General features: G+C 35.4%; 1 protein-coding gene across 2 annotated transcripts in view; it reads left to right on the forward strand.

The window, feature by feature from the left end:
* Positions 1–12,650, forward strand: part of CHD1 (chromodomain helicase DNA binding protein 1) — a 52,169-nt gene that overhangs the window by 22,921 nt on the left and 16,598 nt on the right. For both annotated transcript variants that reach the window (XM_014951480.1, XM_014951479.1), the window contains exons 8-21: positions 753–853; positions 1,109–1,287; positions 2,330–2,457; positions 3,038–3,254; positions 3,827–3,916; positions 4,786–4,976; positions 6,055–6,243; positions 6,557–6,719; positions 8,229–8,381; positions 8,870–8,941; positions 10,374–10,523; positions 11,106–11,254; positions 11,490–11,586; positions 11,675–11,770. In XM_014951480.1, coding sequence (XP_014806966.1) covers positions 753–853; positions 1,109–1,287; positions 2,330–2,457; positions 3,038–3,254; positions 3,827–3,916; positions 4,786–4,976; positions 6,055–6,243; positions 6,557–6,719; positions 8,229–8,381; positions 8,870–8,941; positions 10,374–10,523; positions 11,106–11,254; positions 11,490–11,586; positions 11,675–11,770 — 1,975 coding nt within the window. The remainder of the gene's footprint in view (positions 1–752; positions 854–1,108; positions 1,288–2,329; positions 2,458–3,037; positions 3,255–3,826; positions 3,917–4,785; positions 4,977–6,054; positions 6,244–6,556; positions 6,720–8,228; positions 8,382–8,869; positions 8,942–10,373; positions 10,524–11,105; positions 11,255–11,489; positions 11,587–11,674; positions 11,771–12,650) is intronic.

Below are 12,650 nucleotides of genomic sequence, written 5' to 3' on the forward strand. Positions count from 1 at the left end.
GGGCATCCTGTCTGTGCAACAGGAAAAAAGACTTTAATAGTTGAAGTCTCCTTAACATGTTCCTTTAAGATAACCTGAATCTGATTTTAGTGTGTGTATGTGTGTTGTAAATGGAGTTTTAACAAGATGGGTAGTGTTTAAAAGTAAATAATAAATTGTGCTTTTTACTGATTTTCTTGTTATACTTTGATCAGAGTTCCTCAGGAGTCACTGCAGAAATGGCTAATGAACCAAGAAAATACTACTTTAAAGAATTCAGTTTTCTTGGCTCAAAACTGAGGTTCAAGCCTGAGAACAAAATCCTGAAGAAATCCATACATTTTAAAGTAACCTTTTTGGTTTCAGTTTTATTAGTCTGTTTAATATACTCAATGAATACTGGTGGGATTTTTAGCAACTTAATCACAAGATGAATTTGTATGGAGTGAGACATCCTGAATACTGTTCCAGGAAGCTACCCTGTAAAGTACACTGCTTACTGTTGAGAACAGGTACTCTGAGTTAGCTGCATGACTAGTACCACCAGTAGCTGTATAAGTTCTGTCTCTTGATAAGCATTCTTGGTCATTGATAATGAGGCACCTAGGCTAGATGCAACAGTTCTGTGGTAGGAATTTTTAAGTTGTCCCTTCAAAGAAGTTCTCTAAGCAACATTCCTGTCATGCTTACATTCAGAGCTTTAGAGTTGCCAAATTTTCTTAGTTTTAGAAGTACACGGTGTAGTAAGTGTTGTAAATTAATTCCCATTACAGGCTGAAAAATGCTTCTCCAGAAGATGTGGAATATTACAACTGCCAGCAGGAGCTTACAGATGACCTGCATAAACAATATCAGATAGTGGAAAGAATAATTGGTATGTTGCAAGCTTGCAGACAGAAAACAGTGTTGAGAATTCTCCGTGTTCACTGTTTATGTGTTGCTTTTGTAGTTAAGAAATTCAGAATATGAGTATCACTAACTTTTTAATTGAAAACTAAACTTTGAGTGAAAAGTTGTCATAGTGTCTGTGTCTTGAAGCTAGCTTATCTTGTCTTATTACCTAAAATGAGTATTTTCATTAGACACAGAAGTAAAATGCTGATCAGATATCTGTGGTGTATTTGTGCAGCTCATTCAAACCAGAAATCAGCAGCTGGTTATCCAGACTACTATTGTAAATGGCAGGGTCTGCCTTATTCAGAATGTAGCTGGGAAGATGGTGCGCTCATTGCCAAGAAATTTCAGGCACGCATTGATGAGTACTTTAGCAGAAATCAATCCAAGACCACTCCCTTTAGGGACTGCAAGGTGAGTATGTAATTTGCAATGGGTAAGTTGTACTGGGTCTGGCTGGGATGGAGTTAATTTTCTTCATAGCAGCCTGTATGGCCCATGTTTTAAATTTGTTACCTAAACAGTGTTAATAAATGTTATTGTTTTGGCTGTTGCTGAAGAGTGCACAGCGTCAAGGCCTTCTCTGTTTCTTGCTATGCCCTCCCCACCATGAATGTGCTGGGAGAGAACACAGTCTTTACAGCTGATCCTAACTAACCAAAGAGATATTCCATGCTGTTTAATGGCATGCTCAACTGTAAAACTGGTTGGGCTATGCAGGGGATTCGAAAGTGGATGTTGCTTGGAGACTTGCTGGTCATCAGTCTCCTGGTGAATTAATGTGTGACTCCCTTTCTGTCTTTCTGTCACTTGTGGGTTTTGTTGTTTTGGGTTTTTTTGGTTGTGGGTTTTTCTTTTGACTGGTTGGGTGTTTTTCCTTCACCCAGTGAACTCTTTAGGTTGACCCACAAGTTTTTCCTCACTTTTGCCCTTTCAGTTCTCTCCCTTGTTCCACTAGGGTGGGGAGTGAATAAGCAACTGGGTGGCTTAGCTACTGGCCAGGTTCAATGCCTGATCAAGCATCAGCTGTGGTAATAAAAATGGGAAAATTTTCTAAGAATCCAGAGATAAGGTACATATTTGAAATATTCTTTGAAGGTTGCTCGGAATAGTAATAATCATATATATATATATATAGTAATATATGTGGAAAATATCACTACTAAGCTTTTTGTAGATTTTGTAGATTTTGTAGATTAAAAGTGTTTTTACTGACATTCAAAGATGGTCTTGTTTGGCATTGGAGTTAATGTGACTCCCATTGTGAAATTTAGATTAGCAGTCAAAGTAATTTCAGCTTGCAAATGGCTTGGTGTTTTTATATGGCCTATATTTCATCCATGGATAAAGACTAGACTTGGTGACCCAGTAGATCCCTATTGCTATTTTCCTATGGGAAGATGTTTTGGTAACTTCAGTCAGTTGTGATGACTGATCATCAGTTTGCTTTTGATAGGTTCTAAAGCAGAGGCCAAGGTTTGTTGCACTAAAGAAACAACCATCATACATCGGAGGACATGAAAGCTTAGAGTTAAGAGATTATCAGCTAAATGGATTGAATTGGCTTGCTCATTCCTGGTGCAAGTAAGTGTAGTCTGAAATGAGTTTTCTGTTTGTAATAATAAGCATTTATAAAACTATTAAATTGATTTTTCTGTTGTTTTTTTTTTTTTGAAGTTGGAGGGTTTCATACAGTAACCTTAAATTAGAGGTCTAAGGGGAGCAGTTTTGCTCTTTAGTACCAAAGCTTATCATTCCATGGCTGTTCTCAAAAAACAGCCAAGCTCTGTTGTTGCTTTGCTTTTAGTTTCATATGAGGGTAAGTCGTATTTTTAAAAAAACAAACAAGCTACAACAGTAAAACCAGAGAACCAAGAGCAAACACTTCTGAAATGTCATCATTAGTATTATACTTCTAAATCAGACTGATGAGGAATACTTGCAACCTTCTTGTTAATTTAATTTAATTTAAGTATTAAGGGGTGTGTGTGGAAATTCTTTTTATGGAAAAACCATGGAAATAAACTTCTTCAAGATGTATAGTTGCAAAATCTTGAAAAATTGTACGGGTGGTTATTATGCTCAAAAGACAATTTATTCTTGCCCAATTCCTGTCCATCTCTAAATTCTTCCTCTGTGTGTTTTGTTTTGTTTTTTTTTTTAGAGGGAATAGCTGTATTCTTGCAGATGAAATGGGTCTGGGTAAAACAATACAAACAATTTCTTTTCTGAACTACCTGTTTCATGAACATCAGTTGTATGGGCCTTTCTTGCTGGTCGTGCCACTTTCTACCTTGACATCGTGGCAAAGAGAGATTCAAACTTGGGCTCCTCAGATGAATGCTGTAGTTTACTTAGGAGATATAACTAGCAGAAATATGGTGAGTATTTCTTTATCATTGGAAAGGGTTGTAGATAAGTCTCACTTCATGTTCCTGTCCTCTGCTAATCTCCAATATTTTGGTTAGGACTGAGCAAATACTGAAAAACTATGTGTTTTGATTTTAATCTGATACAAATGTGTGTGAAAGATTTCCTTCCTGCATAATAGTGGACAGGATTAAAAATCTAGTCTTGCATTTGAAAACATAATATCTTCTGCCAGTTGATTATTTAGGTAAAAATAAATATGTAAGAAAGCCAGTCATGATCTTAATTTATTTCCTTAAAGGTTGTTGGTTTGTTTTCTTAATGTGTTTTCTAAATGTCTTACCCATTAAAGTGAAACTTGTTTTGTAGAAATTCTTTGCTGTTTCTTCAGAAGTTTAAACAAAATATTTTTGGAGTACCTAGGCAGATTGGAAGTTCAGTCTTGTGTGTATTAATATGTTGTGCTTCTGTTTTGGGATCATATTACTATATATCATTAAACATTTACATTACTGCAGTACTTAAATTCATCCTATTATGCAAGACCTTTTTTCTCTAGCTTATCACTTGATTCTTTTTCTAGATAAGAACTCATGAATGGATGCATCCACAGACCAAACGGTTAAAGTTTAACATACTTCTAACAACATATGAAATTTTGCTGAAGGATAAGGTAATCACACTTCAGGAAGATAAAAATTGTATCTCCACTGTAGAACTGTATATCGATTTGCATATATTTGGTTTGTGGGCCATTAAATTGATGGAGAGTGTGATAGCGTTTGCGTTTGGAAATATGACAGTGTGTGGTTTGGGTTTCTGCTTTTTTTTGGTGTGGGGGTTTTTGTTTTTTTAAGGACACTAGGTTTTCTGTATATGTGGTGAGGCTTTCAGCCTTTTTCCATTTCATTAAGTGGATAGCACTTCTTTTTTTCTCCAGTTTAATTGGGATTCTCCTTGCTGTGATAATCTGCTCCCATCATCAATAACTCCACTTCTTTGCAGAACACTGTCGAGGAACTGAAAAAGAACCCAGCCTCTAGCCCCAAACATGATACAGAACTTTGAAATCCCACATAGCTTTTCTTTGTTATTGTGCATACAGTAATATGTGTACATGTATTAATACTGTCTCCATAATCGTAGCACACAGCGTTATTGTCAATCCTTCTAAAAGTACATGGAAATCTTTATAGCTAGTCAAGAAACAGAACATTTTTACTTCACTTGTTTTTATGTGCTGGGAAGAAGAGGTCAATAGTGTTTGGGGGTTTTTTTCTGTCATGTAAAAATTAATGTGTCAGACTATTGGCCATTTTATTTCCTTTTAAAATTAATTTATGCTTTTCGTGGAATGCTTGCACAGCCTTTCGTTGAATCCGGCAAATGTAAAAGCCATAATTAGTACTAAAAATACATAGCTGTCTATATTTTATTAAAAATAAACCAAAAAGTGATTGTGTTTATAGCTTGATTATAAAATGTGGGAAATGACGTGGTGTTTATTTGTGTAATGTTCTCCCTCTTACCCATTTCTTTAAGACATTCCTTGGTGGTCTGAATTGGGCGTTCATAGGAGTTGACGAAGCTCATCGTTTAAAAAATGATGACTCCCTTCTGTACAAGACTTTAATTGACTTTAAGTCTAACCATCGTCTTCTTATTACTGGAACACCTCTGCAAAACTCCCTCAAAGAGCTTTGGTCTTTGTTGCACTTCATCATGCCAGAAAAGTAAGGAAGAGTTTTACATGATTCTTTTTAATATTTTTTTGGCCAAGTTTAGTATTGTGAAGTAGCAAAGTGATTCGAGAATCAATTGAGGTAGAGAATCAACATGAAAAATAATTTAAATATTCTATATATGTTTTTTTTTCACGCTGCTCCTGGTAAGTAACACTGGTAGCAGTTGTCACCTTTTTCCATTTTAGCAGTCCAAAAAAAATGATGGATTGATGGGTAGGTTAGAACCTGGGAAAAAAGCCTGCATCTTAGCCTAGGAAGAAAAATGTATGGATTTGCTCCGGGGAAATAGAATGGAATCTTTTTTGTGTTAGTACTATTAATGAAAGCTAACTTGTACCAAGATACCCAATATCCTGTAGTTCAGTCAGATGGCTGGTTTTCCCTTAGAGTTTGCATCCAGTAAGCTTAGTGTATTGACCTTGTTTTATACTGACCTCTTTATACCTGAGATAAATGAGAGCTCGTGTGTGAGAGCACATGTTCCTGTCAGACACCTTGTAAACACCGAGCACTGTAGCTCCAATTAATTTTGAGCTATGGATTGTACTGACTTCTTCAGAACCTTACAAGCATAGTCACTAGGGTCTAGTACCCATTCTTCATTTGATCATCACATCTGTTTGCAGAGGACAGTTAGGCTTCAGCTAGACCACACAAGCTGCAAAGCATACATTAAGTATGGCTTTTCATGCTCTTCCCGATGAATGTAGTAATGGAAGTTCTGCAACCATCTAGGTTGCAACCATCAAGGTATCCTTGCAGAAAAAGAAAAATGCTGAATTTCCCCCAGGGAAGTTAAAATTCAGTAGTTTTCATTCTGTAAGTGTTTTTGGAAAATTCCATCCTTCTATTTAAAGGCAAAACATTTGGAATTTCTTGTGAGATGAAATTCAGAAGTTGTATAAATAAAACAGAAGGGAATGGGGAAGAAATCCAAATGTGTGTTTGCACTCTTGTGGTATATTCATACATTTTCTGTGTTGTGTTATCTTTCATCTTGAATTTTGCTTCCTCAGGTCATTCACATTATGTCACTATTTTGCACTCATTCTTTATTATGTTGAAGGTTTTCCTCCTGGGAAGATTTTGAAGAGGAGCATGGCAAAGGGAGAGAGTATGGTTATGCAAGTCTTCACAAAGAACTTGAACCATTTCTGTTGAGAAGAGTTAAAAAAGATGTAGAAAAGTCTTTACCTGCTAAAGTTGAGCAAATTCTGAGGATGGAAATGAGTGCATTGCAGAAGCAATATTATAAGTAAGTAACAACACTTCGTAAATTATGCTGTTTTAGTGATATGTCTACGTGCAATTTACTGGAGTATAATAGTTTATATAATGCAATTAGAACTTGGGCCTTCTAGGGTTTCACAACGCTACAGTTCTGTGAAGCAAGGCATCAAGAACTACGCTGATCTTGTCTATTCATGTAATTTCTTTTGTTAGGAATGCTCTTGCATTCTTTTGGGAGGTGCTTTTTTCTTTCAGCTTGTTTATATTTTGAGAACTTACATCTGTCTTGCTTCCACATATGGTTAGAAATTACTTGTATTGTACATCTTCTATCATAGGTGGATTTTAACCAGGAATTACAAAGCCCTCAGTAAAGGTTCAAAAGGCAGTACCTCAGGCTTTTTGAACATCATGATGGAACTCAAGAAGTGTTGTAACCATTGCTACCTCATTAAACCACCAGATGATAATGAATTCTATAATAAACAGGAGGCCTTACAGGTAATGTCACTTTTTAATAAAAAAAAAAAAGTTCTGTTTTACATCTGTGATATTCACACTATTTTATAGTGATTTGGCAGTTTATTAATTCTTATTGAAGTACATTAAGAAAAAACAGGTTCTCTGGAAAATGGGCATCCTGGGTTTTACAGGTAAGTGAATTGATATTTTGTTTCTTAATTGGAACTGAATAATGGGGCTTTGAGAGACCTGGTCTAGTGAGAGGTGTCCCTGCCCATGGCAAGGGATTAGAACTAGGTGATCTTTATGGTCTCTTCAACCCCAAACCATTCTATGATTCTGTGATTCTCTAACTGATTAAATAAAATATCCTTGATTTTAATTACAATCATAGTTAAAAAATAAATAGTTTGAAACAGGCTGTGTATTTTCATGCACAATAAACTTGAGACCTATTTTAAACCTAAGTAAAATAAAGCAGCTAGGCAGGCTAAAGGTAATGTGAGTGGAAACGCACGTGACTGGCAGTGATAAGTGCAATCTATGTGTTAGCAGAAAGTGATCTGCATAATGCTTTAAGCTTTTTTTCCTATAATCAAATGCTGTTCTTTGTGTGCCTGCAAAGAACCAAAGTGAAAGAAAGTGAAAGTAAGAATCATCCAAAGCTCAATCTGATTTTGCTATTGTTTTTGTAACAGAAGAAAACAGTTATCATCACTACCAAAGATGGTGTGGTATTCCTTCATTTTTTATTAAGTTTAACAAATATTTCTACCAAAACTGTTGAGAAGCCCAGCAACAGATAAGAGAACTATTGCTGTTGATGCAGTTTATACCGACATAAATGTTTCAAGAGTTGATTTTTCTGTAAGCATTCAAGTAGATAATTTAAAGACCTTCCTAAAGCTACTAGTTTCTACAGTGACAAATATCTTCCTCCTTTCTGGCATAAAGAATAAAAGCACCAAGCTCAAAAATTAGCATTCCCAAAATTCTGTCCCAAGCCTCTTCACCTGAAGAGGCCTAATGTTTTCAACATTAGATTTCACATTTGCTCAGGTTTCTCTCCTAGTTATTCCCAATGGAGCTGAGAAGGATTAACAGGCTTTTAGGTGGGTTACAGTGTTAAGTACCACAAACAGTATTTCTCTCACTTTATCTTTCCTGAGAAACTTGATTGATAGGCTTTGTTTAAAAAAAGGGTGAAGCAGCAGTACCTGTTTCTTTTTAAAAGATGGGAAGTAAAGCAAAGGTAGTACTGAAGTAATTTTTTCTTAATCTTCTGTTTTATTGGTTACCTATTTCTATTTTTTACTTGGCAGAAAAGAACTTGGGCCTACATCAAAACCTCTTGAATTTTTGAGACTACATATTGTATGCATGTTTTAAACTATAAAATTCTGAAGGAATGTCAGAATTTTCCTTTTCTTTATTCTTTCTGACGTTAATAGAAAGAAAAGCAAATCTCAAGTGAATGTCTAACTAACTGCAGTGTTTATAGTGTTGAGATGAGCTTAGTTTGTAATATGTATTTCTTGGTTTTTGTAGCATTTAATACGTAGCAGCGGGAAACTAATCCTTCTTGACAAGCTATTGATTCGTCTGCGAGAACGTGGCAACAGAGTTCTGATTTTCTCACAGATGGTGAGGATGCTGGACATCCTAGCAGAATATCTGAAGTATCGTCAGTTTCCCTTTCAGGTAAGAATCTTCGTGGTAGTAGCCAAGAAGCTTTGATCCTCAGGACAAGGGAAATATTTTCTTTGCTTTGCAAGTGAGAGAGCACTGGAACAAGCTGTCCAGAGGTTATGGAATCTCCATCCCCTGTGACATTCAAGGGCCACCTGCACCTGCCCTCAGGCAACCTGCTTTAGCTGTTCCCGCCTGAGTAGTTAAACGAGATGACCTCCAAAGGTCCCTTCCAACCTCAACTGTTTTGTCATTATGAGATCCTCACCACTTTGCTTAAGAAAAGATATATAAAAATGTCATCTTTTCTAGAAAGACTGGCAATTGCCATATGCTAAATAGTATTTTGAAATGAAACAGATAAATCAAAAAAAAATAATGTGAATTGTTGCATTACTTTTATGTACTTCCCATAGCAGTTTTGGCAGAGAATTCAAGTTGCTTTCATTTTGAATATAGTATAAGAATTACTCTTTAACTGTAATACTCAATCTCTTTAGAGACTTGATGGATCAATAAAAGGGGAGTTGAGGAAACAAGCACTGGATCATTTTAATGCAGAAGGATCAGAGGTATGCTATCTTTTTCCTAAGGAATCTGATTTTTTTTTTTTCCCAAGAAATTAAAAAAAAACCACACTGCATAGAAGCGAAGGCTGAGAAAAGTGAGGTTATCAGTAGGGTTGAAAATTCATTGTTATTGCCTATACTACAAGGTTTACATCTGTTTTGGTTTTTTTTCCTCTAAGAACCAGGTAAGTAGAAAACACATACCTTATGAATATGATATTTAATCCGTTATATAGCTATCAGGTTTTTTTCTAAAGCTCTTTATCAAAGTAATTTTAGTTACTATATAAATATTCAGCTTTGTTGCTATGTAGAACTGAATCCAGCAATGTTTACAAGAGCATTGAATTTACACAAGCAGTTAGCATCAAAAACATCCTCTGGCAGTGAGCGGAACTAATGTGTATATCCTTGCATGAACAACTGTCTTTAATTGTTTCAAATCTGTTCTCTGTTACCTTCATTTGTTACGCCTACTTGTTACTTGCCCTGGAAGAAATAGTGAAGAACTGATTTCTAGCCATTCTTTGTGAGCAACCCATGAATATATAGGTGTCTCTTACAGATTGCTTCTTTTCCAAGTTGGAAGATTTGTAGTTTCTTTAGCACTCATAATATGCAAGCCATTCCATACCCTTGATAAGCTTAAATCTCTTGTCCCACACTGGCGGGTTTAGAGGAGAAAGGGTTGGTTTGTTGGATTGTTTCAGTTTTTTTAAATGTCAGTAATTGAAGGATAGCATTTGTCAGTTGCTGCTGAGATTGTTTCTTCTATGATGGAGGGAGAAGGACTTAACTCCATAATGTAAACTTCAGATATTTGTTGAATAAAAAACTAAATTGTGTTTCAAATTTCTAGCATGGAGATTTTTGCCTTTTTTTGAAATCTTTGTGGTAACACTGTACATTTTTTGAGTTGAAGAGGTATTTAAACTTCATGCATTTCAAAAATGGAGGCAAAGTATGCATTTCTGCAGCAAAAAAAATTATCTCAGTTTTATTTTTTATTTGTTTCCTAAAAATTCAGAACATTCTGTATGGTTTTTGGCCATTACTGATCATTGGCTGTAGGCTCAAGCATCTTCCCCTCTGGCATGGCTGCTTAGTCTTCCAGGGCTTGGGGCAGGGGGCGTGGGAGAGGGACTTTTTAACTTATGAGGCTTCAACAGTATGGGTTTTGTACTTTTTTGGCCAGTCTTTTGTTTGGTTGGGATTTTTTAGTTAGTGGTCATCTTCCAGGATGCTGCTTCCATTAAACTGTTGAGAAGTCAGTAAGTATTTCTGAAAGAAACTGGTATCAATGTTTTCCTTACGCTTAAAGAAGTTTTGACTGTAGAACAGTTACAGAATTGGTAGTATATGATTTTGTAGTCTGCGCCACAGGCTGCATGAACAAGTGTCATATTATATGTGTTTCATTATTTTATGATTTCAGGACTTCTGCTTTTTACTGTCTACCAGAGCTGGCGGGTTAGGTATCAACTTGGCATCTGCTGACACAGTAGTTATATTTGACTCTGACTGGAATCCACAGAATGATCTGCAAGCACAGGCTAGAGCGCATAGAATTGGACAGAAGAAACAGGTACGTGCATTCAGCTTTAAGCTCCAAACCTGAGGAGAGGTTCCGTACAGTAGCTGTCCACTGTCTGCACCATTCAGTCTTCATGTGTTTTTGAGAATAGCTAATACTTGCTGCCTATGCACAAAAATGTTAGTAAAGCTCATTTAACCTTCTCTGTTTTTTCACATCTCCCTATATGGAGGTGTGGTATGCGGATGGGAGAAGGAGAAGAGTTACGGGCTTGTCTTTCCCACATTTGTTGGCATCATGTCATTCATGAAAATAACTGCTGCACCAGGCACATCTGTCTTGCTTAAACATTTCTTAATTTTCTTCAACTTTCTTTCTAGCAGAAGACATACAGTAATAATAGGAAATGTGGCAGTTTTGCCTGTGGCAATGATTGTACCAAATCACTGAATTTTAAAAAAGACAGGTGTAAGAGTTTATTTCACTGTGTTCTTTATTTAAATGCTGAAGTAAAGACTGTGGTAGCATGATTGAACTAGTATTTCATATTGGAAAACAGTCAATAAATTCAGAAGATACGTAGTGAAGACTGAGATTTCTCCATGTTGTTTACTTTTTAAAAAATATTTATAGGTTAATATTTATCGACTAGTCACGAAAGGATCAGTAGAAGAAGATATTCTTGAAAGAGCGAAGAAAAAGATGGTGTTAGATCACTTAGTAATTCAGAGAATGGACACTACAGGGAAAACCATACTACACACAGGCTCTACTCCTTCAAGGTATATTTGAATTTATTTCCATACTAATTTTCCCTTAAGTATATTTGATAAGTAAGTGAAAACATAAGTTATTTCCCTTGGTTAATGGAAGGCAAAATAAGATTAAATAAGTAAAGATACAAAGTATATTGTCTTTGTAGATTTTAAATAATAAAGCTTAATTGACTCATTATTAGAGAGAACTTTTTCACGTTGCTAAGACAAAATATTTTTCCTGAAACATCCTTTATTTCAGCTCAACACCTTTTAATAAGGAGGAGTTATCAGCGATTTTGAAGTTTGGTGCTGAGGAACTTTTTAAAGAACCTGAAGGGGAAGAACAGGAGCCTCAGGTAAGTAGTATTTCTCATCTAGATAAATAAAACAACCAAAAGCATGTATACAATTTCATTGTAAAAAGAAACTACTTTTCTTTTTTAGGAAATGGATATAGATGAAATCTTGAAGAGGGCAGAAACTCGGGAAAATGAGCCAGGTCCATTAACTGTAGGAGATGAGTTGCTTTCACAGTTTAAGGTACTGCTCAGTCCCCTCCCTCATGCCATAATTACATTTTCCTTTTTAAATGGCACTATATTTCATTTGTGTACCTATCAGTCTCTTCATTCTTATGAAATACATGTCATAGTAAGCCAACTCCGTATCTCTTTTTACTAAAATGCATTTTGACCTATGCCAAATACCTACCATCAGTATAAACATTGGAAAATACATGATGTATTTTGCTAATAAAAGAAGAAATATTTATTAATGTATTAATGATTAGAATTCTAGGTAGTCTTGTGTTTTAAATGCCGCCTTTGTTGTTTAACAGCTGCAGTACTGTTGAACTCAAAATAGAAAGCTTGCATTTCTTAGTTGATGACTTCTAGAAATGGCTTTTATCCTTAACGTAGACTTGAATGCAAAATGTTATCAGTTAAACATATTAGAATTTGGGTGCAGAAAAAAAATGCAGAACATGATGTATTTGTTTAGACCAGCAGATTCTTAAATAGCTCTCCTGCTGATTGTTCATCTGCAATGTATTTTGTTTTCTACAGTGTATTAATGTGTTTTAGTTACTTTTACCATAGCTTCACATTAACTGGGGCAATCAAATGTTGTCAGCCTTTTTTTGAAGGAAGTCAAATAACAATTATACAGCTATTGGGGAGATATTTCATTATGCATCTGTATTAGTCAACTTTTAAAAGAAAAAAAACATTCTCATCTTTTCTCATCTTAGCCCATGTTGTATGGAGTCTGTCTGTTTCATAAATGAATACAATACTTTAATTAGGGACAGTTTCTCAAGAAGCACTTTGTGTGAATAAATTTTTTATATATTATAAAACAATAGCATATATAAAAATACATAAAATATATACATGCCTAAAATATGCCATCAAGAAAT

The sequence above is a fragment of the Calidris pugnax genome, unplaced genomic scaffold, assembly GCF_001431845.1.
Source record: "Calidris pugnax isolate Ruff unplaced genomic scaffold, ASM143184v1 scaffold148, whole genome shotgun sequence".
Taxonomy (NCBI): domain Eukaryota; kingdom Metazoa; phylum Chordata; class Aves; order Charadriiformes; family Scolopacidae; genus Calidris; species Calidris pugnax.